Source organism: Erythranthe guttata, chromosome 4, assembly GCF_056151865.1.
Source record: "Erythranthe guttata isolate IM_541 chromosome 4, IM_541, whole genome shotgun sequence".
NCBI lineage: Eukaryota > Viridiplantae > Streptophyta > Magnoliopsida > Lamiales > Phrymaceae > Erythranthe > Erythranthe guttata.
The window spans coordinates 1,858,958-1,886,590 of record NC_142536.1 but is presented as its reverse complement, the minus strand read 5'-3'; the positions used below and the strand labels follow the sequence as shown (position 1 = coordinate 1,886,590).

The following is a 27,633-nucleotide window of genomic DNA, read 5'->3' as shown; positions in this document are numbered from 1 at the left end:
AGCAAAACCCTAGCTCCCTCGAAGATGAAACTCACAGATTGCTAGGGTTTTGATGCCCAACTTGATTGGGGGTGGCGTTATTTTGCCGCGGAAATCTTTATACCGACTTTGAAGCTGGAACCCGTTAAGGTCGGAATCCGGGTTCGGGTCACGACTTACTATAAAATAAAACCAGACCCGGAAAAAAAAACCCATTTTGTAAAGCCCGAACTCGACCCACATCCTCTGACCACAAAAACTGTGGGTGCCTGCGAGTTGCGACGATCGACACCGCTGTCACCTCCCGTCGGAGTTGTCATTTGTTTGAATCTCATTAATCAGCAGCGTTTTTCACCAGTTGTTCTGCGCCGATCTGCTGCTAATTGAATCTCCGCTGATCCACCGCTTTGAGGTATTTTGAGGTTCCTCGAATCAGGTATGGATTATTCCCCCTTCTTCTGTATTCCTTTTTCAATTTCATTTCCTTGATTAGGATTTAATCAGAAAAAGAAAACCTTTTGGGACGAGTAAACTATTGCTTAAATCCTTATTATATGTTGTGGTGATTGGGCTGATTGTGCATTTTAGTGTGCTTTTCTATCATAGAAAACCAAAATCTGATAGATTATTCAATCAATTCTGTAAAAGAAACCTAAATTCTTGAATTCCGGTCAGAATGTTTTCGTTTGTTTTTCTTGCTTGTCGGATCCAGCTTGACAACTAGTTTGAGGCATTGTATGGCATGTCTTGCCCGTTTCATCAGATAGGTGCATTCAGAAGTCGAAGCACTGATCATGTTATGATCGAAACCGTGACCATAATCTTGGGATTCCATTGCCAAAGCAGAAAACACAAATGTTTCTGGCTTATCTTTTCTTTCCTATCTTACATTCGTGACACCTATGAGGCTGTGATGGTTGACCTTGTTATCGTGATTATAACGTTGTACATTTTGAACAGACTCAATCACTCAATACGTAATTAGTTCATATTCAGCTAATTTGCAAGCTATTTATTTAATTGGCCTTTCATTTCTTGTGTAGCTTTTAGGATTGTGTGATGGGGTCGAGCAAAACTGAAGTGAATTTGAGACGGTTACTTGCAGCAGCTCCACAGCAACAAAATCAAACAAAACTCGTACATGTATGTTCTGAGTCCTCAAAAGTCGAATGTTCAATGATCATAGTTCAAGAAGTATTCTGTTTCCATTTAAGCATGTATCTACGTGCATTTTGTAGCTAATGTTGGAACAGTTCAGGGAGAACATGTTGTATAATTCTTGGGTTTCTGTTGACATCTTACATTTTTTATACATATTGATAAATGGGTACTTATTCTTTTGTATGTGATGGTAACTGTATAGTATGTTGCCACTCTGCGCGAGCAACTGGAGCAACTGGCCGAAGAGAGGAGTCCTGAAGGTCTGCCAAGGTTAGTGTCACTTTCTCTTGAGCTTTAATATTATATCACATTTCACACTTCAATGAGCTACTGCACATAAGATTGGTGGCTTATCTTCGATCTTTTTTATGTTAGATCAAAAATATATTTGTGATACGAATGCACAATATAAGTTGCTGTATTGATGAGGTTCTATCATTTGCTTCTTTGTTGAGTGCATAAAATCCCCTTTAGCTAACTGATTGCTCAGTTTCTTAAGCATGTGATTTTAATTTTAGTGTACACCATAAAAAGTTATAATTATCAATTCATGTTGTTGATGATATTCAGTAAAGATGGTAAATTTTTAAAGAGATTTTGTTACAGTGAGTCGTTCAAGATTGCTATCGTCATTAGTTCTACGATGACTATATATATTTTAGCTGTTATATGGATTTAATGGTGTCATTTGATTGATAAGGGCCTTAAAGATAACAGCGTCTCTTTTCGAACAATGGAGATTATGTATGATTTGTTTAGTGAAGTAATCTGTCTTTTGCTTTATCCCTTCATACCAGACAAGAAATTCTAAAAGAGTCTTGTTCGTTAATTGACTGCTCAGTATGAACAAAAACCGTCAATTTGATTAGTTAACGTCTGTGGGTTTGGATAAAAACCGTACACTAGTGCACTTCCTCTGTACTACTTCATTCTCTTTCATATGCTACACTGTAAGTTGGCATATAAGTTCACTGCTTTTAGCATGCTGCTTTCACCTTTTCCTTTTATACATTAGTCTTCAAGTCTGTAACTAGATGAAATCGGGAAGTCTTATACTTACCTTTTCCTTTAATAACTCTTGTTGTGTCAGTCTTTCTACAGAGTTTCAAAAGCTCAATTGAATGAATATTCAGAGAAAATTGAAGCTATAGCAGCCAAACTAGCAGTCACCGAGGTGCGTTTAGTTGTGAGGTGTTTACTTGTTGAATTTTGGTTTCTTTACATTTTCTGTAGTAAATTGCAGTTGGTTTACTAAGAGTTTCACAGTTGACTTTTACTTGGGAAATCAGACTTGAATTATTTTTCCTTTTTTTCGAGGCTCAAGAGTTTCTCTCCCGTCTATGATGCAAAACATGCGAAAAGCTGTAATTGTGTCACGATTGGCGGCTCCTTGAATTAAACACTAGATTATAAAATATTATCTCAACATTTTGAACTCATAGTGTTTTAATTAGATTTCATTATAGTATAATATTTTATCTCTAACGGGTCCGGCCCTTGTTTCCTGGGAAAATTCCAGCCCAGTACTCAATTTTCTCCGGAGCCTTCTCTTGAGATTAAGGTGAGGGAATCCCCTTCTACATCAGAGAAAGAAATTATTGGCTCTCCAAGAGGACTACGAAGAAGATTTCTGTACGTCAAATGACATCGATGCTATCTTTTTTCATTATATGCTGTCACGAATGTTTCGAAACTAACTTTCTGTTCATGCAGGGCTTCATCGGAAGATAGAACCCCGAATACCGTTGAGGATACTGATACTACAAAATCTGTTAAATTGGATACTGCAGCACAGGCTCATATTGAGAAACACAGGTATTGTTAGTATTTTCCACTGCTTCTGAAGTTTGTCGAAGATGAAATATTTTCGTGATTATACATGCATTTAACGTGAAGTGATATATATTTCTTGGTACAGAAAACTACAAGAAGATTTGACAGATGAAATGGTTGGTTTGGCAAGACAACTCAAAGAAAGTAGTCTTATGATGAATCAATCCATCAAAAACACCGAGAATGTGAGTTGAATGTTGTTTAGTGATATGGCTCAGTCGATCTCTTCTTTTTCCGTTGCTCTTTTTTCTTTACATCAACACATGCTTCATGAATTGTAGATACTCGACTCGACAGAGAAAGCTGTCGAGCACAGCTTGGCAAGCACTGGGCATGCAAACTCACGTGCAATGGAGGTCTACTCTCAGAGCATGAAAACGTCGTGCTTCACATGGCTACTCATGTTTGCCATGATGTGCATATTCGTCATGGTCGTTTTGCTTATACGCGTTACTTAGAATATACGAGCAAGTTTCCAATAATCAAAACCATGTACTTCTGTTCTAAGTCGTCGTGTTTATCTGTGATGTGTAAAGAATAGAGATTGGTGCTTGCGATTAATTTAAACAGGTAGTTGTTTGGACCATATGTTTTGTCCTGTCTTATGTTTTGTTTTCAAATCATTTTTGCTTTGGTAGGAAAGAGTGTTGTCTGAGTTAATGAAGACTAGACTCTGCGGAGTCTCTTTCTTGTCTGTATTTTTTTGCGTTAAACGTCGTAACAGTGACGGCGATTTGACTCGGTCCAATTAATAAACTATTACATATATTCCTAATGACAAATATTCAAGTTGGAAGAATAATTTGGAGAATATTTCAAACCTAAAGAACTGGAACCAATAGATTCTCAGGATGGGCATATTCTCAGGTGTGTTTTGAGTGGAATCCAAACCCTAGAAAAAGAAACTTTATCGAAACAAGGAACAAGATGACAAAGGTTAAACGATCGAGCATATGAAATTAGAGTATGAAAAAGCAAATTATGGAGTACAATCAATTCCGATCCACGTTGCACGACTACGAACACAAGTATAAACCCTAATGCTATCTAAATTAGGGTTAGCTATATAGACTGTAGAAGGAAACAAGACTATCATTATAAACAATCTCTTACCAACAAATTAGTAAATAATGAATCATCCCATCAAGAAATATTCATCACCAAATTCTTGGACTGCACATACATATATATATATATACTACATATCATCTTCCTTATATATGCATTAATGTTAATTATTTATCTTGGAAATTAAAACAAATAATACCATTTATTACAAAACATCTTGAAGATGTATACATACATAAACTTATAAGTAAGTACATATTGTTCATGAATCATAGCTATAGCCAAGTCGAAGCTCCAAATCCAGCTGCTCCTCTTCTTTTTGATTCATCATCACCTCCTGTTTGTTCTTATCTTCTTCCTGCACAATATTCATGGGAGAGAATTCCAAGCTCAATCTCAACCGCCAGTTATCTGCAGGAACCACTATTGGATGATCGGACGGCTGTCGATATTCATTATTGTAGAAACTGGGTTGCTGGTGATGATGATGATGAGATGCAACAAAATGATTTGCTGATGAAGGTGAAATAATTTGCTGGTACATCCTGGGGCCGCCTGTGTTGTACAACATTTGTCGTTCTCGTTGGTTCGATGACGTGGCGGTACTAGGTTTATTATGATAATGATTATTATTAGTAGTACGAGGATGATGATTAGCAATGATATTAGTACTAGAGGTTCTTGAAGAAGGTCTAGTATGTTTTCTGTGGATGTTCATGTGGCCACCCAAAGCTTGTGCAGTGTTGAAACCCCTCTTGCAGAACACGCACTCGTACGATCTTCCCACCCCCGCCAATTCCTCCTCCTCTTCCTCCTTTTCTCCTTCTTCCGATGATGATGACGTCATCATGTACTGCGTCCCTTCCTCAACATGTGAGTTTATTACAATCGATTCATGAAAACTGGATCCCATTAATTATAATTACTTACAACTTTCTTCGAATTTCTCAACTCAATTCTTTTCTGAAAGTATATCTATATATGGTCTAATTCTTCAAGAGAGCTAGAGCTACAGACAGAGAGAGAGAGAGAGAGAGAGAGAGAGAGAGAGGGGTTTAGGTATATATATATATATATATATATATATATATATATATATATATATACACACATATAATATAAAAGGGACACGGTCAAGTTTGAATTTTGTTTGAAAGACTGTTTCTTTTCTTAATGCCGGCTAGATAATCGTTTTTCTTTTATATTGCAAATTGCCAAGCACAAACACACACAAACAAACACCATTTAATTAATTATATTGATCTCTCTCTCTCTACACATTTTAGGTATATATAAATAAATGGCTTGGATTTGATTTGTTTTTCAGTCATGCATCATATAATTAAACATCTAGATTTGAGATCCTTCATGCCTGGGATAACAATATATATATATCACAGTTTGTAGTTTTCATTTGTCTTATTTAATTTCTAGTTAATATATAATAATATTAATTACTAAATTTCAATGTTGCATGCATCAGCTGTTATTTGCATATGCATCCATCCATCCCGAATATCTAATGATGAACTAAGCCATGATCTCAGATGCATCAAAATCAGATGCAGCAATTATTAATCTTTTGTAAAGTATATATATCACCTAAATTAATTGAAAACTGTTGTTGATGGAAAAACTCATATATTTCACCTAATACCATATATATTGGTTAGTAATTAATTAATTAACCTCATATTAAAATGGCAGCAGACACTATATATATTATATTATTGCATGTTACCTTATAAAATTAGTGTAATGAGAATTCAAGAAGGTAACAAACAGTATATGCTCTCTACCTCTCTCCTGCAGGCCCAGAATATAGTATGCTATAACCGGACCGGCCGGGTTTTCACTTTTCAGTCAGAATTGAATTGGCAAGTTTTCTAGGCTGATCATATTAAAATAATTTGGAAAATATTAATTAATTAATTAAAATAATTTTGAAATTATATACGTTGTCAATAATAGTAGATATAAAAAGTAAATTGATAGTATAATATTGGTACAAGGTCTCCTGGGATTTAGGGAAGACAAAAGGGATTGGAAGTAGTTAGCATTAATGTTCTGTATTAATTAATATGAATTAGTGCTTTGTGATGTAAGTAATTATGTTTTTTTCACGGTAAAGTTGACTTGGTCTCAATTATTAATCACTTTGGAATTTGTTGAGAATATTTTGTTGGCTTCTTAATTAGTTCAAGGACAATGAGAAGATTTCAAAAAAATATTAATATTACTAGTAAATAATAATAATAATAATAATAATAATCACAAACTAGTATTAGTGTTAACAATGAATGGAGAGGGCTCGGGCCCGGGCCCGGGCCCAAATTGAGAAAGCCGAATATTTTATGGGCTCAATAATTTTAGTTCAGCCCACTATTAGTTTTCGGGAAAGCCCGTCAATGCAGAAGTTCAGAGGCCCATATATTCATGCAAGTAATTATAAATTATTATATAAAATCGACCAACCCTTAAAAATGAATCAATCAGATAGACTTTAAGTACTGTTGTCTCTGTATGTGTGTGTGTGTGTGAGAGAGAGAGAGATCTAGAGAGAGAGAGGGGAGTAGAGATACAAAATGAAGTAGAGAAAGTATGTAATGAAATTTAGTGAAGGGAAAGGGACTAGCTATATATTATTATAGGACATATGACATGCATGCATGCATGAATGAATGGTGAAGAAATTGATTGCAGAGAAAAATATTAAAGGTGGGTGATGACATATATACAGTCATATATATATATATATATATATGCATGTATGTGTGTACCTAATTAGCTTTATATGACATGCATGCATACCCATACTCTGTGATGATAACTTTTGTCTAAAATAAATTAACTTTCACGAAAACAATACAACTTCTGCCACTGCCAGATTTCTCATCCTTCCCCAAAACTACTACTTCTTTTGTCTTCCTTTTTTCACCTGTTGAATATCCATCCATCCTTTCTTACGTCTCTCTCTCTCTCTCTAGATCTCTCTCTCTCTCTCCTCACTTAGCAATTAAGTGAAGAAATGGTGTTTTAATATTTTGAAGAAATTGAACTAGTAAAATATTAATAATGTGTTACCAAAAAGAGAAAGGTCATGATGCCACTGACACCCAGGCATTTGTTGGGAACATGCAAACGGTAACAGATGTTGGAAAATGCAATTAAATATCCCTTACCCATTTTTTTTTTTTTCATTTTTATTATTATTATTACAAAAAAACACACACACACACACACACAAAAGTACTTTAACTAGCTAGTTACTACACCACCACCACTACTACTACTGGGACTAGCAGTTATCATCATCATGTCACAAAATCATGATCAACTCTCAATTGACTTTAACCTTAATTCTCTGTCTTTTCCATTTTATTAATTATTTTAATTAATATATATATTTTATATTAGCTTGTGGATCTTGTACTCTGAAATATGTATGATGTGTTGTTCCCTTTGTGCTGAAAGGAATTTAATGAAGTTTGGAGTGACTGATATGTATTAGGTAATCTGAATCATGAATTTGGACATTTGCCAGCTACTCTAACATTTACATATATATAATTAATGCATGTTTTTTTCATCATCACTTTTTTTTATTAATTAGTTTTCACAAAATTAATCAACTTTTGAATTTTGATGCACTGCAATATAATTAATTATAAGTCGTCATTTATCAAGCAAAGAGTTAGATCACAATATATATTAATTATATCAATATAATATTCATTTGATGCATGCATCTCAAGAATTTGTTGCCGAAACCAAAAACTCAGAAGAAAAAATATAATAATAAAAATCATCATTTGATCTGATCATGTCGAAAACTATAGAGAAAAAAAATGCATTAGGTACATAATTAATTACATTAGACCGTCGACAAGATCGATTTATAATGCAGTCACTAAAAGAGAAGGAAGAAAATTAAAACGAACAAACGGGTACAGTTCCTACAAGTCCCTCTACCTCTCGATCGGGATCCGAAGCAAATACATATATAGAAACATAATAACTAACGGTGAATGTTAATTAAGGATTGATCTCTCTTACAACTGAATATAATCTTGAAATAATAAATGAATCTAGAGCTAATTAAGAAGAGCCAAGCCTAAGCTCCAAATCCAAATCCAAATCTTGATGGTTTAAATTATCTTGATCAAACAAGCCGAGCTTCAAATCCAACCTAACAAAATCATTTCGATTATCCGAAACCCTAGCATCCTCCACCTTGTTCATGAACTCAAGCACTGCTGCCCCTTTGTTCTTGTTTTCCCGGCCATGATCTCCTCTGCAGACTACCGTGTTACTCTTCGTATAAGGCGAATAATAAGAATTAGTTGCACTAGAAGACGAGGGCATGTTCGGTAATAACAAGAATTCATGTTGATGTTGATGATGAGGTGTGGGAGGGGGAGCAGAAGAAGAGAGGTGAGAGAAACTAGGGTTAGGGTTAATAAGAGGAGGAGGGGGTGACAGCTGTCTCAACCTAGCCCTATCCCTCCTGTGTACATTCATGTGACCACCTAGAGCTTGTGCAGATTTGAACTCTTTCTTGCAGAAGCTGCATCTGTAGTTCCTCTGCGGCCACGACAATCCCCCGTACATTGTCAGATCCTTCTCGAAGCAGCTTTGATTCTGATCGTTTGTCGTCGTCGTCGTCGTAATTATACCTTGATGGTGTCGAAGACGACCGTCCCTTGTCGTCGGATCCTTCATCGGCCTCTCCCCCGAGACCCACTTCATCTTCTCCATCATTTTTTTTTGTTGTCGATAAGATCGAAAAAAACAAAAACAAGAATTAATCAAGAAAGAAAAAAAGTAAGATAGATGTAGAAGAAGGAGAAGGATGTAATTGTTTAGTGAGAGTGATGAAGAAGTATTTATTGATGGAGGAGTAGAGTAGTTAGGCTGCAAAATGTGTGTATCTAAAAATGGGGGATTGCTTAAAGAAAGAGTGGAGAAGAATTAGGGTTTCTTTTTTTGCCAAATATAGATCAAATCTAGTGGATGTTTTGCACTCTTCCCATTATTACATCCCTTCTCCTAACAACTACGTCTGCATACGTACGTACCTACACCGAATTAATATTATTAGGGTAAATTACAACCACCCCTGAGGTATGGTTAAATTACGAAAACTCCCTTCGTGTTTGAGTAATTACAGTTATCCCCTTAACTACAAATATTTTTACACGTCCACCCTTGCGGTTTCATATTTAGTGGAATGTTTGAGATTATATGGAATATTATCACTTTTGTAACCTGGTTTTTCCCATTCGAACTTCACATTTTGAAGCAAGATGATCATAATATATGTTTTCGGCTTGTATATATCAGATTGTGATTCATCAGAAACTGTATTTTTACACAAAAAGAGTACAAACTAGAGCACATTCCATGAAATTTAGATGATTATGTTGAATTTGATACCATGAGATGGAGGTGTTAGAAAAAATCATAGTTGAGGGGGTTAGATGTAATTATTCAAACAAGAGGGGTTTTTGTAAATTGACCATACCTCAGGTGGTTGTAATTTACCCTTATTATTAATATTCTTTATTTTATTTAATTTTTTTTATTGTTATTATTATGGTATTTTCTTTTTTTTTTTTTTTTTTCTTTTTTTTTTTACGGTGCTTTTCTTATGTTAAAAAAAATGCATTTAATCTTACTAATTTCAACTATTTTGATCATATCTTCATTTCATGTGAATCTCGGTTACGCTTATTCAAGTTGAATTGGAAAACACGTGAAAAGGTTTACAGTATCCGCATTTTATTTGTAATATATTGAGATTCTATTGAAGCATGGTAAAAAAAAAAAAAATTACATTGGACCTTATCATATATCTAAAATTACATTCAAGTCAACTTTGGTCGTAACGAATTAAATATGTGTATTAACTGATGAAGAACTTATAATGTACCACCGGGTAAATAAATATGGGTATAAATACTAAAACCCAACAATTAGAGGGGCCATGCACAAAATATATATATGGCCCGGCCCGGCCCCCCCAAATATATATTTTAATGTAAAAACAAACAGTAAATATATTTCTTATTAACTCATATCTGCGACTACCACGCTTCTTCCCTGACATTTCCCAAGTACAATACCAAAATCAATGAAGATTAAGACATTTCAAAAACATTCTTACACATTCAAATAATAATAATAATAATAATAATTAATTAATGCCTATGTTTTCTTATTTTTATTACTACACGTGGTTTCATAACTAATTAGTTCCCACCTAATTTAAGATATATAATAATAATAAGGGATGTGATAAATGTTGTTCGAGCTTTAATAATAACTTTACGACTTCAAACGCGATTTTGAGTATTTTTAATTCCAATTTTTGCAAAACACAAAGAAGAGAATTTGTAGTATTCTGAGTTAATTTTCCTCCGTTACCTATTAAGTGTCGTTTTTTGCTTTGCACAAGGATTAAGAAGTTCAATAAATGTTTCTTGATTTTAGGTAAAATATATTAGAAAGACTAAAATAACTTTGATTATTTAATGATGTGATAAGAGAGAGTTAATACTTATAGTTGAATTAATAAGGTTAAAATAAGAAAAAAAAGCATTTAATGCAGTATTGGAAATTTAAAGTGACAGATAAAACGGAACAAAAATATTTTTAAAAAGAGACGGTTATTGTGGAACAGAGAGAGTAATATATATGCTTTTCTAAAATCTATCTATGTTGATCAAACAAGCCCAGCTACAATACGAGCCCTCGGATTAACTTTCCGTTTTTCTAACACGGTAATTTGGACCGTGGGATCAAAATCTTGAATAATCCAAGTGTATTAACACATTCAAATTGCTAGAGAATTATTTATGGTGTTCCTTAGTTAGGTTGCGGCAGTAAAAAGCTGAATCCCGAATTTTCTCGAATAAGTGGCGGTGGTTCAATGTCTGAAATATCGAACCGGTCCATCGATTTCGAAAGATCATCGACCGAAAACGGTATGCTGCATTGAAATATAAACAAGATTAAGACCAGCTAACGACAAAAGACAAAATCGACAAAATAATAATAGTATAACAATAAAAATGCTGAACCTTGAATCGTCGTCGAGCAGGAAAGAACTACTGACAGCGTTATTTGAATCCTCGGTCATCAATACTCTCATATTCGATATTACCTGCGAATAATAAGAAGTCCGTAAAGACGTATATATAAAAACATTAATTTAATTTGTGCTGGAAATTAATCGAAACTGCGTGTATTAATAAGTGGCTTACGTCTTGAGATAGGCTATGCGTGCCGTATTTGTCATCCCAGTACATGGTGCTGATTCTGTACAGCTGTTGAATGCTGAGGACCTGTAGAACATTGAAAAACACTTCGACGTAATAAAATTGCTGATTTCAGATAAAATTTCTTTCGAGAAAGTCAACATGCGAGACGACGACTACTTACGGGGCACAAATCATGACTTATTTCGTCCAGAGTCTTCTTCGGCTTCTGATGTATGACCTATTACAGTAATCATAGTAGATTAAAAAGGTTTCGTTTTTCATGCAAAGATTGAAAAAGGTTTCGTTTTTCATGTAAAGAACAGAGAAATAAGCAAAATACCAGGAATCCAATAGCCTGTCTTATATGCTTGAGCTCATCCCAAGCTGTACCTGCATACTGGAATATGCTGCAAATTTAGAGCGATAAACGGGACGAAAAAAACGAGCTAGATCCAAATTTTGCTAGAAATTAAGTACCTCATCAGTTGCCTTGTAACACCAATGCTCTAGCTCAGCCAATCCAGCCTTGACATATTCACCATTACTAAACGAACAGCATTCTCGTCTCAATAAAAGACTGCCGAATAAAAAAAACGAAACGACATTAGTCAACACTACAGGTCACCTGACGAGCTTTTGAAAGTGTCTTTGTCATTTCACTACACAAAAGAAATGTACTGCACCTGTTGAATAGCTGCACATTGATGAAGGAAAATATCTGAGTGAAAACTTTCCGAACTAAAAAGGGAGGTACCTGAAGATGGATTCGACAATAGCTTTTTCGTTACATATTAGAAAATAAGATGATAGCAATGCAAAAAGAATGGGGCAGCAAAATTTTTCTTACATGATTTGTTTTTAGGGTATTCAAAAAATTCCCGAGGCTCTTAACAATCCCTTGCCAGTGTGCAATTAAAATCTCCTGTGCCGCAGCATTGGCTAGCGTTCGGGCTGTTCCTTTCATTAAGTTTGCTCTCGATATTCTTGGAGCCTATATCCATCAAAACAACATATGCATGGCTATCATAAAAAAGAACCAGATTATTAGTTTCAATTAATTCTTATCAAATATGTCGAAAAGCTACCTGTATGCAGAGTCCGAGCTGTGGAGAAATCTCCTTCTTCAAATTGTCACGAATCATCCCATAAATTTTCTCGACATAAGCAGTGAGCTGCTGTTTGAACAGTAAGGCAGGGTACTTTGCATCTACTTGGAGTAAGCTACCAGCAGAATCATCATTTAGTACAGAAAGATTAACCCCCTGTGGTGTACTGCGAAAACTCTGTGAAGAGAATTGTTTTTAGCAATTTAAAAAAAAATGTTTATATAAATTAAAAGTCGAAAAACTACATTATCTTATTACCTGTGTCATTCTCCCAAATAGAGTGGCCGATGGAGATCTTCGATGCTGCGGGGCCGCTCCAGCAGCTCCTCCAGCTTTCAGTGTGCGTTGAAGAAGCAACAATAAAGTCGATGCATTCGACAGCCAATAAGCCAATATATCATTATTGTCCTGAGTCTTTAATTTTCAAAAGATAGACAAGAATTAGTACACAAACTAGAATTAGGACATGGCTAATCAGTAATTAGTCCTAAGTTAGTACCTCGATAGCGTTGCCTATTGTCTGAATTATCCGGTCAAAAATGCTTGTCCGCTCAACCTCGAACGAGTGCCATTGCCTAAGACATTTGTAGATAATGCATGCGGCCACCGGTCTGCCTCTCGAGAATCCCAAATGCTGAGCTACACAACGGATCAGCAAATCTTGATATTCTTGCTGCTTATCGTTGAGCGATTTTTGAGGCCTATCATCCAGCTCTGATTCCCTCATGTTCATCGAAGTACTATGGAAATCCTTTCACAATATTTTCAACAAGATATTAACGTTTCTAGAATGGTTCCCACAATAGAAAAATAAGTGGTATTTCCAAGTATTTGACTTACTACAGTATTTGTTTTCGTGCTTTCGGCCCTCTGAGAAATTTAAAGAAAGCACAAATAAGAACACGTAAATTAGCGCCGAATACAATATATCTGCCAGAATATTGATGAATATCTTTTTTTTGTTTAAGTTCACCTGCATAATTGACCTCGAACTTCTTGATAGCAATTTATTGTTCTGTGCCATGGCCAGTGCTTGCTGCCGAAGAACTTTATTTTCTGATTCTGCGTTAGTCAGCTTCTCTTCAAGCCTATCAACGGGAAAAATTATATAAAAATCAGCTGTAATAGTTAAAAAATGATGAAGGGGCATAATTTATAAGATATAATTTACCTGCTCAAAGATTCCTGAAATTGATGAATTTTACTCTCGGTTTCTTCTAACTTCTCATTCTTCGCCTTACTTAATTCCAGGGCCTCAGCACATTTCCTTTCAGCATCATCCGCTCGTTGTTTCTCGGATTGCAAAATATCCTGCGAATCATACAAGTTACAAAGAGAGATGAATTTTAGGGAGACTATAAATATTAATTTTCACTAGCATTACCTTAATTTTTTCAAGTTCTTCAGCAAGAGCCTCGATCTTTGCTGTATCTTCAACAGGAACCGGTGTTTCTTGGACAATCGAAGAGGCTTCTTCAATTGCTTTCTGAGCAGCCTCACGTTCTTTAAGAAGCAGCGCATTTGTTTCTTCCACTTTCTTTTGCATTGCTTCCAAAGACTGCTGCAACTTCACCATATCCTGTCCCTTCGCCTCTTCCAAGTCACTCTGCGCAAACGAATTTTTCCAAGTTAACAAAAGTCAAGAATATTAAAAGTTAATAACAGAAACATAATTTTGATGTTATATATTTACCCTCCGACGTTTTTCCAGCTGTAAACGCAGAGTAAGGTCTTCCACCTGCTTTTCAAGCTTATCTTTTGCTTCTTTAAGTGCACCAGTTTCTCTCGATGCCTGCAGATAGTATATTATATAAACCTCATTTGATATACATATTATATACATACATAAAACAAGATTGGCCAGGCCTACCATTTTCAGTTTCCGAAGCTCTTTCTTAGCCACCTTTCCCCTCCATCTGCATTGTGTCACAATGGACGCCCTAATGAGTCTCTTGAAGTATGAAAAGTCTCTGTGACCGCGCCAGCTTGCCTGCGATTTTTTTTTTCAATTATGGCTAATAAATCTATTGACGTAAAAAAATAATAATAACTCCAAATTGACCAACTTAAATCACCTGTATGGCAATTGCTGCTTTAGTTCGCTTCCTATATCTGAACTCACCATGGGCAGCCATTGCCCGCATCCCCGTTTGCAGAATAACAACCGAGTGTTTGAGTGTAGAGTACTTCTTCCTGGTCAAATGCCGTCTCAAATTTGTCTGAATTTTAAGAGAAGCTGCCTCCCTTTTCAAATTATCGTACTGTTTGCATGCAAGCCTTCCTGAGAGAGCATGGGAAAACAAAGGTGAATCCAGATGAAAAACGAGCATTACGGATATAATAATTAGTCGACCAGCTCAAAAAGGGTATGTTTAACGAAACCTCTACACGCAGATTGCATACAAACTGCTGCCTTCTGCAAAGCAAGAAAGTGTTTACGAGCAATATGAGTTCTAATCTTCCTTTGTATTGTCTTTGCTGCAGTGCTAAGTATAAGTGCTCTTCGGGCATCTAAATCAGCCATCTGACCAGCTCTCAGAAACACCTTTGTCTTTCCTGTCTGCATCATGGTACATGTAATAAAAAACAACATGGTTACAACTTACAACCATTGTGTAATATATTTACTCAAATTCAATAAAAAGAAATAGATCTTAACAAAAAAATAATAGAAAATTACCTGAGCCCCGGCAAGGCCCATCTTCTCCAGAATTTTCTTGCAAGCAACTTTTTCGTCGATACTGCTCACATGATAAGGAAAAATACAAGTGTCACTTCGGCAAATTATGAGCCAACAATCACAGTAAATATCAAACAGAAAATTGCACTTACTTTCCTTCCAAGACCTCTGGAGAAAGAAGACTAAACCGATGAAGAAATTCATAAAACGTCTTACGAGTAGGGTAACCAGCACAGCTGATTCTAATTGCCTCTAAAACACCCTGCCAGGACAGAAGAAAAAAAAAAAAAAAAAGAGGACAAGTAACTTGACTGTGCAATTGGAGTATAAAATATAAATAATATAAAGTGGCAAGTTTATCTGCTGCACTCACACCACAACGTAGCTGCTGCATGATATTAACATTCTCGAAAATCGCAGGCTTGAGAAGATTATTCGGCTTCACACATCTAATGTAGTGAGGCTCTGTGGAATTCAGTGTCTCCATCAATTGTTGGAGTTGTATCTGTACCGATTATCCAATAAAAGCATCAGATTTTTCGATCTTCTTGCAACCTCAAAATCTCAATCGTTTAAAGCAAAAATACCTTGAATCGAGACCCTATTGATGAAAACTTAGACGACTTGTTCGAAGATTTGTTTGTCTCTTCAGGTAATGGAGGAAACAATCCTGCTACAAACGAGCATTTGGAAGAATTAAGCAAATCTTGATGTTCGGGAACAACATAATCTTTGTTTTTATCCAAAAACTGATCCGATTGGTATTGAACCTGGAGGAGAACAAAATCAAATGGCATTATTCAATTTCGACTCAAAACCAAAAATTTACTTAGCCTTAATAATAAAAAGATAATCAGCTTACCTCTCCAGCATAATGAGCAATGGTGAAATCTGTACGCGACAGTTTTGGTTTGATGAAACGTTTGTGTGCTTTAAATGTCTGATAGAGCTTTTGTGAAAATGTTTCGTGTGTCGACTTTGGAAACATACTGCAAATAGAACAAGAAAAAACAACGAGGTCATACCAACCATCCTTTGTAATAAACCTGAAAAAATAAAGTAAATTCCTACCAGGCCTCATCAAGAAGAGCAATGATCCCTCCAGGTTTCTGCAATAGCATGCATGAAAAATTATAGCTTCAACATGCAATGTGTTAAGCAGTTTAATAAAATATTAAACAACCTTTTCAATAAGATCGAGGACATCTTTGTTGTCAACAAATTCAATGTAGCTCCAGTCAATCTCTTCCCTTGTGTATTCCTCCTGCTCCATCTTAAAAACGTGCTGTGAAAGAAAATTTGTTGATTTATCAGTATTTAGTCTTAAATATCGATTTTTTAACTGCAGCAATTATATCGAAGAGTACCTGATTAAAATGCTGCTGTAGCTTTTCATTCGTGAAATTAATGCAGAACTGTTCAAAACTAAATAAACAAAAACTTACGAGTTAGTTCAGACACGAAAAAAAACTCCAACAATAAATACATTATATTTTTATTACCTGTTGGTTTTAAAACTTTCGAAACCATAAATATCAAGAACACCAATTAGACATTTTGAATTTGGATCTTGCCCAATCGAGTTGTTTATCTTGTCCACCAACCTGTTCAAACATTGTATCAAAATTTGACTAAACCAAGAAAGAAAGAAAGAAATAACTTCATCTGAAATATTAACATACCAATCAAACAAGCGAGAATATATTGTCTTAGCCAACCCATCCCGACTAACTGTTGCACCATCAGGATCAAGACTTCTCTTAATAACTTCTTCTGGAGTGACCATCACACGCTTCAGTAATGCATCTTCCAGTGCAGTAAGATCGCACCTGACAATTATAAAAATAAAATAAAAAAGTTACAATTGAAAAACAGGACACAAATATTAGGAAATAGGACAAATCATACATGAGAAGCTCTGCTACTGTCTTAAGATGGAATTTCGATTTATCATTCTTGAGAACCGATGAGTCGATTTCCTTTCCCTTGGCAAATTCGACGTTACCAAGATGGAGAACAGAGGCCACTACTCTGAAAATTGCATCCTGAAGAATGAGACAAATTTTAAGCAACTGCAAGAAAAGAATGGATATGGGGACCACAAACTGTATATATAAATACCAAGATTGTACCTGCTCTTTTTGACTTATTCCGACAATGTCCATGGCCCTCCTTGTAGCCAAATAATCCTGAGCATCGCTTATGCCATTGAGTTCAATACAATTCGATTGATTGAGATAATGAAATGTTCTTGGATCTCCCAGCTTATACTTCTCAACTTCCTGATAAGGTATAAAGCTGATCAGAAGAATATGATAAAAGATAGCTTCTTCATATATTGATCTGACGAATAATCTAGAATAAGAAAAGCTTGTAATAAGAGTAGATTATTACCTCCTGTGGTGCTGCACATAGAAGGTAGAAACAGTGATAATTGCGTTCAGGGTCTGAAACTTGGCAGACGCGAGATCTCTCGAGAAGATATGTTCTAATGGCTGCCCCTGATATTCTCCCGTGCTTATCGAACTGAATTTCGACGAATTTACCAAATCGACTGCACCATTATAGAATTGTAGCAATTCGGATTAGATGTTGCTATTTAACCTGTTTTAAATGATCGACTTGAGAAATCCTATGTCTCACCTAGAATTGTTATTTCTAACAGTTTTTGCATTTCCGAATGCTTCAAGTACTGGATTTGACTGCATTAAACCACTCAGAAAGTTTTAGATATATCAGACACAAAGGTATATTTTCTTGAAATCCGATCATAAAAAAAACTAAACCGAATGACATATTTTACCTCAAGAACTTGTTGTTCCACTGTTCGCCCTTCAGTTTGTTTACGGCCACCCAAATAGGCAAGGTACCTCATAAGCATCTTAGTAGTTTCTGTCTTACCCGCACCACTTTCTCCACTAACCAATATCGAGTTACTTTTTCCTTCGTTTATCATAGCCCTATTTTCAACTCGAAACACTCAGACTTGATTTTAAATTATCTCATACGAAATCAGGCAGAAAAAAATATTTACTGTTCATCACCTATAAGCCATATCCGCAATAGCAAACACGTGAGGACTCAGTTCTCCAAATGGTGCTCCTTTGTATTGCTCCATCATGTGCGCATCGTATATATGAGGGAGCCTTTGAAATGGATTGATTGCAATAAGAATGCCTCCAGTATAAGTCTGCGCGATTATGTCAGAGCATGATGATATATTTTATGATAGAACAAATAAACACAGATCGAACATGAACTAAATGATTTAAGTATCTTACGTATATTTCATTGAGCTGGTATCTTGATGCCAAGTTCTGTAAGACTCCAGGCTCGTGCAAATAAGATAATTTAGTCATGTCATCAACTCCACCGGGGGGTGCATCTTCGTCTTTCGGGTATATATTTGCTAACTTAGCAACAACCTGGTAAATTGAAAGGAATAAATAAACTTTTAAGGGACATGTATTCTACGTAACGGAAAATACAGCACACTGATGATTAATTTGAAAATTATTTTGGGTATGTAACTTATGAAATTTACCTTGTTCCCTTTAGATGTTTGCACCTCGACATCTTGTCCAGTTATCTTTGTAACTTGACCATCAACCCAAGCAACGTCTGGGTCTTCAACCCAAACATGCGAGCCTACAATGATATTCACCGGGGTACTCTGCATATTCAAATTCAAAAGTAAGTGTATGCCCTATTGAAAGAACTACGTATCTATTCACAGCTCTTCTGTTCCACATATCGAGAAACTTCATCGAACACACATAGCTAAGAGTTTAAGTAATGAGTTCATCATAAGTTTCTTGTTAAGAAACACACTGAATAGCAATGCGATCGCCTATTACTCTTGATAGACTAAAACTGCATTCATCTATGGTTTAAATTTCGATACCACTAACGATTTCCGGACCGAAAAGTTTCCTCCGCACATACAATGTTTCGACATTTTAGGTATAAATAAATACCATAAGACATCCGAACTAACGGGCTAGCCTCAAGGATCTTTCATGCACTACAACATAACATATAGTTAAAATTATCCTCTTAACACTAAGGAAATCAAACACATTAGTGACATATTTCCAGATTTCAAGATCAAATTGCCTAAGGATTTCAGTATTAGTTCAAGAAAAATTCATAAAGTACAAGAAAAGCAGCACAATCAAAACAAAGAAATAATAATGTAGGTCCTGCACACGTACCATCTAATCCAAGAAACAAAAAAACTCCGACTGTATCGAGTTCCGATCACATAAGAAACCCTATCGTCTGAATTCAAGAACCCAAATCTTCGTCCAAAACACTGCATGAAAACAACTCCATCATCACACCACAGAGAGGAGCACTACTAAGATCATCAAAGTGTCGAAAACTGGAAAAAGTGTTCCGCCGGAATCCTGAAATAGAGACCGAGTAAGTACAACGACGAACACGCGGGGAAGAAAGAGTATTGAGATTTGGGGGTGTCTGATTCTTGAGAGTGGGGGTTGTGTTCGCAGTGGCGAGTAAAATTGACCGTTGGATCGGGTTTCAACGTTGGATGCGAGGAATGGGAGTGGGTTTGTGGAGGAGAACGACATTTTTCTGAAGATCCTAAGTTTTCGGAGCCTTTGAATCCTTCTGCGGACATGTGTTTCTGTGTGTGCGTTTTTGCCGGTGAGGGATATATAAGGTAAATTCTTGCACAAAGCAAACGTATGAACTGGATCGTCGGTGTAAATTCAGTGGCGAATCGTCTCCAAATTGATTCCATAATTTAATTTCGGGTTTTTGGCACTTTGCACCCTTAAATTACACAATTTTGTCACTTTACACCCTTAAATTACAAAATTGGCAGATTGCACCCTTTAAACATAAATTATTTGTCATTTTGCATCCCAAATCACTTTTGGCTTAGAAAACTTACCTGCAACTTGCTGGAAACCTAGAAGATGGCAAATTCATAATTTTCTTATTATATATCCTCTTCCCCCAATTCTTAATCACCGTTCCACCATTTTTATCTTTCGTCCCTTCAATCAAAAAATCATAAAATCCTTTTAGCAATTTCTTTCAATGGTAAAATCGGTATAAACACTAAACGATAATAATAAATCACTTTTTTTTTTTTGGAGTATGAAAAATAATGTAACATGAAATTTTAGGCCGAGCCGTCAATTTTTTTTTTTGAATAGTCAAATGACAAAATAAGGTGACTGAGAAGTTTATTTGGTGGTAGAAAGGTGGTGTCTATTAGTTTTCATGATGAAAAGTTTTTTGTGCTCCCATTGAATAGTTTGGATCTGCAAAATTATTTTAAAAAAATAGCGTTACCATTGAATAAAACTTGATTTTTTGAAGGTGTGTTATCGGACTCTTGTCTATATATTCCAACAATTCTTGAGTTTTAGTTCAGAATTTACATATTATGGCAAATAGAAACGGGTAAGAATTCCTCAAAAAAAAAAAACGGGTAAGAAGAATTTATGATTTTTTGATTAATAGGACGAAATTTAAAAATGGTGGAACGATGATTAAGAATTGGGGGAAGAAGATAGATAATTAGAGAATTGCGAATTTGCCCATCTTTCAGGTTTTCAATAAGTTGCAGGTAATTTTTTCTAAACCAGAAGTAATTTGGGGTGCAAAGTGCCAAACAATTTATGTTTAAATGGTGCAATCTGCCAATTTTGCAATTTAAGTGTGCAAAGTGCCAAAAGAGTGTAATTCAAAGGTGCAAAGTGCCAAAAACCCTTTAATTTCAGATATTGTTCAAACCCTAATTGGAAAGTACAGCTTGCCTTTAACTCATCGTTCATTCCATAATTAATTTCAGGTACTTTTGAAACCCTAATTGGAATAAAATAACAACACGATGTAATTATTTTTATCATGTTTTTTTTTCAAATTAGTTCTCTACCTAATTAATTTATCAATACTAGTAATTGTACCCGTGCGATGCACGGGACAACAAATTGCATTCTTTTGATGTTGTAAGAATATAAACAAACGTTTGATGTATCGTATGATCAAAATTCTATTATACTGGAACATTATTAAGTATACTACACACACAAAAAAAAAGGACATAACTTTACTGTTGAATAATTTTCCAAATGAATTGAATCAGCTAATACCAGTAGATTGAAAATTTGAACCAGGAAAAAAATCATCAATTATGTCTTCCATGTTGAGCTTAAAAGTAATTAGATTTAATAACTAAGTTAACATAATCAAAACTAAACTATCGACAACATACCATCGTAAAAGGCCATCTATACATCTTGCATCGGAACTAAACACTTCTCCACTGCCTCATTTTAAGGTTGTTTTGCCACTGGAATTAACAATTGGAAAATTAAGAAACAAAAATAAATATAAACAATAAATTAAATATCGCATACAAACAATAAGTCTTGAAGGTCGACTTCCAATAACTTGTGGCTCCGCCCATTTTTGGTTAATTTTCTCAAATCATCCCTTTCAATAACATGTCCAATAACATATAAAATGAAATAATTGTTATACATAAAATTTGAAAACTTTGGTATAAATTAATGAAACACATAATTTAACAAAATGAAATTACCTATAAGCCATGATGGAAAAAGATGTAAACTAATTGCCACACATGCAATAGGATGAAGAAGAAGATAAGAAACAAAATCTAAAGTCGGGTTACCAAAAGAAGAAGCCTTAGGTAGGGAAGAAATAAAATTCAAATGTTGCAGACATTCTGTAAAACGATGTCACAAAATCCGCTAGGGATGAAAATCAGATTTATTTACCCTTTTCTGCAAAAATCGAAAATCAGATTATTATAAATAATATCTAGGAGAATTTGATGAAAATCGATAATAATATTTAAAATAATATTTCGGAGATAAAAATTTGATAAAAAAATCAAAAAATAATATTTAGGAGATAAAAATCAAAAATAAAATTTAAAATAATAGTTAGGAGATAAAAATTTGATAAAAAATCGAAAATAATATTTCAAATAATGTTAATGAGATAAAAGTTGATAAAATATGAAAATAATAATTAGAATAATATTTAGGAGATAAAATATGATTAAAATCAAAATTATTATTTAAAATAATATTTAGGAGATAAAAATTTGATAAAAATCGAAAATAATATTTAGGAGACAATAATCTGATAAAAAACGAAAATAATATTTAGGAGATAAAAAACTAATAAAATCATGATAAAACTCGAAAAAAATATTTAAAATATTATTTAGGAGATATAAATTTGATAAAATTCGAAAATAATATTTAGGAGATAAAAATCTCCTAAAAGTTGAAAATTATATTTAAAATTATAGTTAGGACTGAGGAGATATAAATTTGATAAAATTAAAAAAATATTATTTATAATAATATTTAGGAGATAAAAATGAAAAATAATATTTAGGAGACAAAAATCTGATAAAAATAAAAAATAATATTTAAAATAATATTTAGGGGATACAAATATGATAAAATTCAAAAATAATATTTAAAATAATATTAAGGAGATAAAAATTTGATAAAAATTGAAAAAAAAATTACAAATATGACATTAGGGTTTCTTAGGGTTGCCCTAGCGTTTCTTTCTTTTATATATAAGATATGTCAATACTACAATAAATATTACATCTAGGCATGCAATATCAATCAAATCGTTATATTAAAAATAATCGAACTTGTCTAAACACTTTTAAAGACGAATTAATTGAAACGCGAGTTTAAAGAACCTAGAAAAACATCGAGCAGCCTAAAAAGTTGTAACCGAAACGCAAAACAATTTTATTTACTCGTTTATAACATGTTTTGATAATTCACAACACGTGCGTGTTAACGATGCTATTATAAAATAAACTAGAAATTAAAATAGAGTATTAAAAAACGACCGGTCTAGTTCGGGTGAAATTAGGGTTTGAAATGGAAAATGCATGGCTCAATCGAGATCCATGTAAACTATCGAAAAAAGACCGACCCGAATTTAGACCCACCCGATTACTATCCATACAATCTCCAATTGACCATTTCTTCAAGTATTCAAAGGTTTTACATTAGACTAACATCATTAAAATATTTCTATATCCATAAAGTCAACGCATTCCAACTTATATTCTCCTGGAATTGACAATAAATTGTTAAAATAAATTCAAGTCTTAATTATATTGTCAATTTCAAATTCATGTGTCATCTCACGTATGATACGATTTGAAGTATTCATCAAGAAATTGTTTTTAGTAGTAGCTTGGGCTTCACCCACACGTTATTTTCATTTTCTTTTCTTTTCATTCCTTTTTTCCTTTTTCGAAATTGACGGAATTAATAAATTTCATTTTTTTTATTCACCTATAACATAAAATACATAATATATTAATATTATAAATACAAATTTTGATTAAAATCGAAAATTTTCAAAATTATTTTTCTGAAATTGGTATCCCATATACACATATAAAAAGTAGTATATTCAACTATAAATACAATACATGACTTGGTAAATACTATATTTTAGTTAAGATGGTAGAAATTTAAATTTAATTGACTCTACCTACACCAGGAATTAGGGACATACAAAAAACGTTAATTAACTCAAAATAATTGTCAACTCGGTTGTTAACGTTTTTACATTAATCTAAAATAAAAAAATTATACGACCAATTCAATTTTCTTAATTCCCTTCAAAATACATGTCAGTCAACAGTCAAACCCCTGTGCATGGAAAAATTCAAGTCCCACCTTTTTACATCGTTAATTATATTCCATGCACTATATATAACACACTTCCACCTTCATATTAATTCATTCCCATTTAATTTTAATTTTCCCGCACAAAATTTACATTTTATATATCTACTACTTATTTAATTTCTTGAGAGCGAAAAATAAATAAAAAATCGGACCGCTCGCTCAAAAGAAAGGGCCTTCCATCTGTTCTAGTCGATCGAGTAACGATGTTTCGAAAAGTGGCGTTAGTTATTACAGCACTGCTGCTATTTTTGCTGCTAATTACGATAAAACCGAATGAAGCGACGAGAATTCTTGACGAGGATGAAGAACAATGGATGAGCAAGAACATTAATAAGGAACAAAACCTTTTATTACTGCCATCCTTGCAGAGGGGCCGCCCCTCGGGCCCACCAGCCCCTAACGGCTGCTCGTGGGTCCCAGGCGAGGGAAGGCCATGCACCACCTCCATCAACCAGCGTAACTTTGCCATGATTGGTTCTCGTGATCAATCGCCGCCTCCTCCTCCTCCGGCCACCGTAGACGTTGTTACATATCCAGAGCAAATGGTTCAGTTTGGTGTGGCCGCTGGAACTAAATGAAGAACGAGTGATTGATGGAGATTTGACCATATTGACCAAGAATATATATATATAACTGGATTCTTTTTCTTCTTTTCTTTTCATTTATTTATTTATTTTAGTTCGGGTTTAATTAATTAAAACCGGGCTTTTTAATTTACTTTTTTATTTATTATTTTCTTGTATGTGTATATTTAGACCCTTGTATATTTTTTTATACTAAATTAAATAGATTTATATAAACTAAAATAAAAAAATTCCGTGTAACGCTTACTAGTTCGATTAATCAAACAACAAATGTAATAATGATTGAATTGGGTTTATTTAGATTAAAATGGTACAAGTTTAATTTGATTTGAATTTACAGTAAAAAGAACAATGAAATAGTAATATAGTTGAACTTAGGGTGATTCCACTAATGAAGGAGGGATTCAAAATATTTAATTATTGTTGGCTTAATTTATGATTTTTGAACCAATAATGACGTAATAATATAATATAATTTACCTTATTGGAAGTCATTTAATAAGAGTAAAGAATTTGCATTTGAAGCCCAACAAAATAAGCTGATAATCTTTTTTAATATCCAATACAAACATTCTTGATCGCTCGTTGTTAAGTGTATATTTTTACACTTTATCGTATCTTTTTATTTGAGCTTTTGGTGTGTTTAAACGATAATTGGTGCTTAAAAAGTTGATTTATTGTATTTTAGGTACAAATTGAAGAATTGGAAAAGTATGGGGTCAAAACTGCAATTTTGGAGAAAATATGGGCCAAAAGTGAAAATATCAAAATTTTGAAGATTTAAAGCTCGGACCCCGTCCCAGTTTTAGTGCAAATTATGGGACCCCCGTCCGAGACTCCGAAATTGCGCAGTAAAGGGATTTTAATTGCACAAGGAAACTGCCTTCTTCCCCAAGTTCTTCACCCTATATAAGACCAATCCAAGCACACAATGAAGGATCTTTTTATGCAATTTCAAGAGGAACAAAGCAATAACGAAAACGAAGAATTCGAAGACTTCAACCATAGATTTATCGTCTATGATTTATTTTATTTGCGTTTTTCCTTTAATCATGAGTAGCTAAATTTCTTATTTCTAGGATTTTATTTGGAACCCTATGTGGGATTTATGAACCCAATTCTATGATTTTATGCAAGTTTTAATTCCGGATTATTTCTTCTACTTGTTTTATTAAGTGCATGAACTTGATCAACTTATGTGCTTTTATGTTATTGTTAATCGCATGAATCGGAAGATCGGGTTAATAATTAGAACTGTGGTAGAAGAGCCTTTGTGGTATTAACATAGGAATATAATTAATCTCTTAGGTAGCCATTATTGAGATTTGTGTTTAATGCTGTGTTCTAGAATTAATTGCATAGGAATATAGTAATTGAATCTAGAGTATTAGAATCGTAATACACGCGGAAGCGGGTTATGATTATTTTAGCATCTCAGGTTAATAATCCGGGTTAATTGCTTGCATAATTGAAGGAATTGGGGGAATAATAATCACATAGGGGGAAGAATAAAATCCTAGGCTTGTTTACTTTGATTAAATCTTCGTTTTAATTGCTTTCTTGTTTTTGTCTTTTTAATTGCTTTATTTTAATTTAGTTAATTCTCTCCAAATTCGACTGTGTAGGGTGGGCTTGATAATAATTGGTAAAATTTAGCGTCTAGGATTAGATAATTAAATATTCCCTGTGGGTTCGATATCCGGACTTTTAGTCCACTATATTACTTGTACGATACGTGCACTTGCGTGTAGGTTTTCGGCCAACACTCGTCACATGTGGTTAGTTTAGTACGATATACACACCTTGTGTCGTGCCGTTTGCAATCTACTTCATTAGGTGGAGTTTACATCGAGTGACTGCGGGTTCTCTTATCAATAAAAGAAATTGCACGATACACATATTTTGATATTTATTAATATAAATAAATATTTTCAAGGTAAAAATTAAAGAAAAAAATGGGTTTATGACTCAATTATTTTCTATTCCAAATTGGTGGAACTTAAAAAATAAATAATAAAATAAATAAGAAAAAAAACCCAGATCAGCAGCAGCCCTAATTCACAAGGAAATTCCAACACAAAATATTTTTTCAAGTCAAATAAAAGAAAATTGGCAAATTATTAACACACCAAGGAAGACAAAAAGAGTAACTATTTCCTCCCATTTCTTTGCGCCCCTTTTTATTAACTCAATAAGCCCTTATTATGCCTTTGACTGGCACCTTGAGCAAGAACATTTTCAAGAAAATGGTTGGTTTGAACAAACGGGTCAAACCCGCCTATTTACAACGGCTACTCAATCCTGACCTTTGATCTACAACCATCACGAGATTGTGTCCGTTCAAATGAAACTGCTCACAGGTTGGAGAAAATCCAACTCTTAACCTCCTCGTCAACCTACGGGTCGGATCTGGTTTCGGATCCGACCCGTGAACCTAAACTTTGTTTCTCCACAGGACTCATTCAATTCATAACTGGTTGAAAAATCCTGCAGTCTGCATTTTCGAGTCCTCTTGATGTATGAATATGTGTAAAATTCAAGGCATACTTTTTTACTTTTAGCACTATATATAGACACGCGTATACATACATTATTTCAAAAACTGCTTTCTATTTGCCCTTTTATCGAGGAACAAGATGAGGGCTTCAAGTTTTCTTTTAGTTATCGTAGCAGTAGTTCTTGTGCTCAGCTTCGAACAATATGAAGCAATTCGAATTCTAGGAACGAGAGAAAGAGAATGGAAAATTAATGGGGAATATCTTCTCTTACCGTCCTTACAGACAAAGCCTCCTTCGCCAAATGGTTGCACGTTTGTCCCCGGTGGTGGCGGCAATTCATGCCAGAGCACCATCAACCAGATGCACTTTTCCGGCCGCGTCGTGGTGGCTCCTCCTCCACCTCCGGTCACTTCTGATGGCTATCAAGAACAAAAGGTACAATTCGCTCCAGCCACTTGACGTGAACGAATTCAATTCACGGTGAGATTAAACAGCAAACACCAAAGTTAGACAGTCAAAATGAGACAAACAGAATATTCTTTCATAATCTTTTTTTTTTTGGTACGAGTTGAAACTTTTTGTTTTTTTTAATTTTTTCGAAATTCTTGTGGTTTCAATTGAAACCAAAGTGTTTCCTGCTTAATTCCTCCATTAATGTACATGTATGTTCTCGGAGGTCAAAAAGAATAAACGAACGAGATAAGTGATGCATTAAAAG

The 27,633-nt window shown here is 34.3% G+C and overlaps 3 protein-coding genes across 4 annotated transcripts; 1 reads left to right on the top strand and 2 right to left on the bottom strand.

The window, feature by feature from the left end:
* The first annotated feature begins 272 nt into the window (after nt 1–272).
* Nucleotides 273–3,748, top strand: LOC105952431 (Membrane fusion protein Use1). Its single transcript, XM_012975985.2, has 8 exons — nt 273–415; nt 1,023–1,122; nt 1,343–1,410; nt 2,242–2,314; nt 2,660–2,772; nt 2,854–2,955; nt 3,059–3,158; nt 3,255–3,748. Exons 2-8 carry the CDS (start codon nt 1,039–1,041, stop codon nt 3,429–3,431), a joined length of 717 nt encoding a protein of 238 aa, XP_012831439.2. The 5' UTR covers nt 273–415; nt 1,023–1,038; the 3' UTR covers nt 3,432–3,748.
* Nucleotides 3,749–7,859: 4,111 nt separating this feature from the next.
* Nucleotides 7,860–8,979, bottom strand: LOC105956627 (uncharacterized). The gene has a single exon (XM_012980489.2). The coding sequence runs from the start codon at nt 8,800–8,802 to the stop codon at nt 8,140–8,142; it is 663 nt and encodes a 220-aa protein (XP_012835943.2). The 5' UTR covers nt 8,803–8,979; the 3' UTR covers nt 7,860–8,139.
* A 1,695-nt stretch (nt 8,980–10,674) lies between these two features.
* LOC105952440 (myosin-11) lies at nt 10,675–19,830 on the bottom strand. 2 transcript variants are annotated; one of them, XM_088816297.1, is made up of 38 exons: nt 19,304–19,830; nt 18,634–18,762; nt 18,371–18,514; nt 18,134–18,279; nt 17,893–18,049; nt 17,733–17,791; nt 17,484–17,643; nt 17,222–17,371; nt 16,998–17,134; nt 16,772–16,918; nt 16,592–16,693; nt 16,457–16,514; nt 16,273–16,374; nt 16,161–16,198; nt 15,952–16,078; nt 15,677–15,859; nt 15,463–15,594; nt 15,242–15,351; nt 15,090–15,150; nt 14,792–14,969; nt 14,485–14,690; nt 14,280–14,399; nt 14,103–14,201; nt 13,794–14,015; nt 13,581–13,720; nt 13,383–13,497; nt 13,250–13,279; nt 12,909–13,160; nt 12,668–12,823; nt 12,389–12,586; nt 12,151–12,294; nt 11,987–12,057; nt 11,781–11,880; nt 11,644–11,700; nt 11,485–11,541; nt 11,307–11,387; nt 11,124–11,206; nt 10,675–11,032 (listed from the first exon to the last, which is right to left on the bottom strand). In XM_088816297.1, exons 1-38 carry the CDS (start codon nt 19,304–19,306, stop codon nt 10,909–10,911), a joined length of 4,578 nt encoding a protein of 1,525 aa, XP_088672423.1. In that variant the 5' UTR covers nt 19,307–19,830; the 3' UTR covers nt 10,675–10,908. The 2 variants fall into 2 exon arrangements, with proteins under 2 accessions (XP_088672423.1, XP_088672422.1); XM_088816296.1 differs by lacking the exon at nt 19,304–19,830 and having other exon boundaries at nt 18,634–18,768.
* Between the last annotated feature and the right edge of the window lie 7,803 nt (nt 19,831–27,633).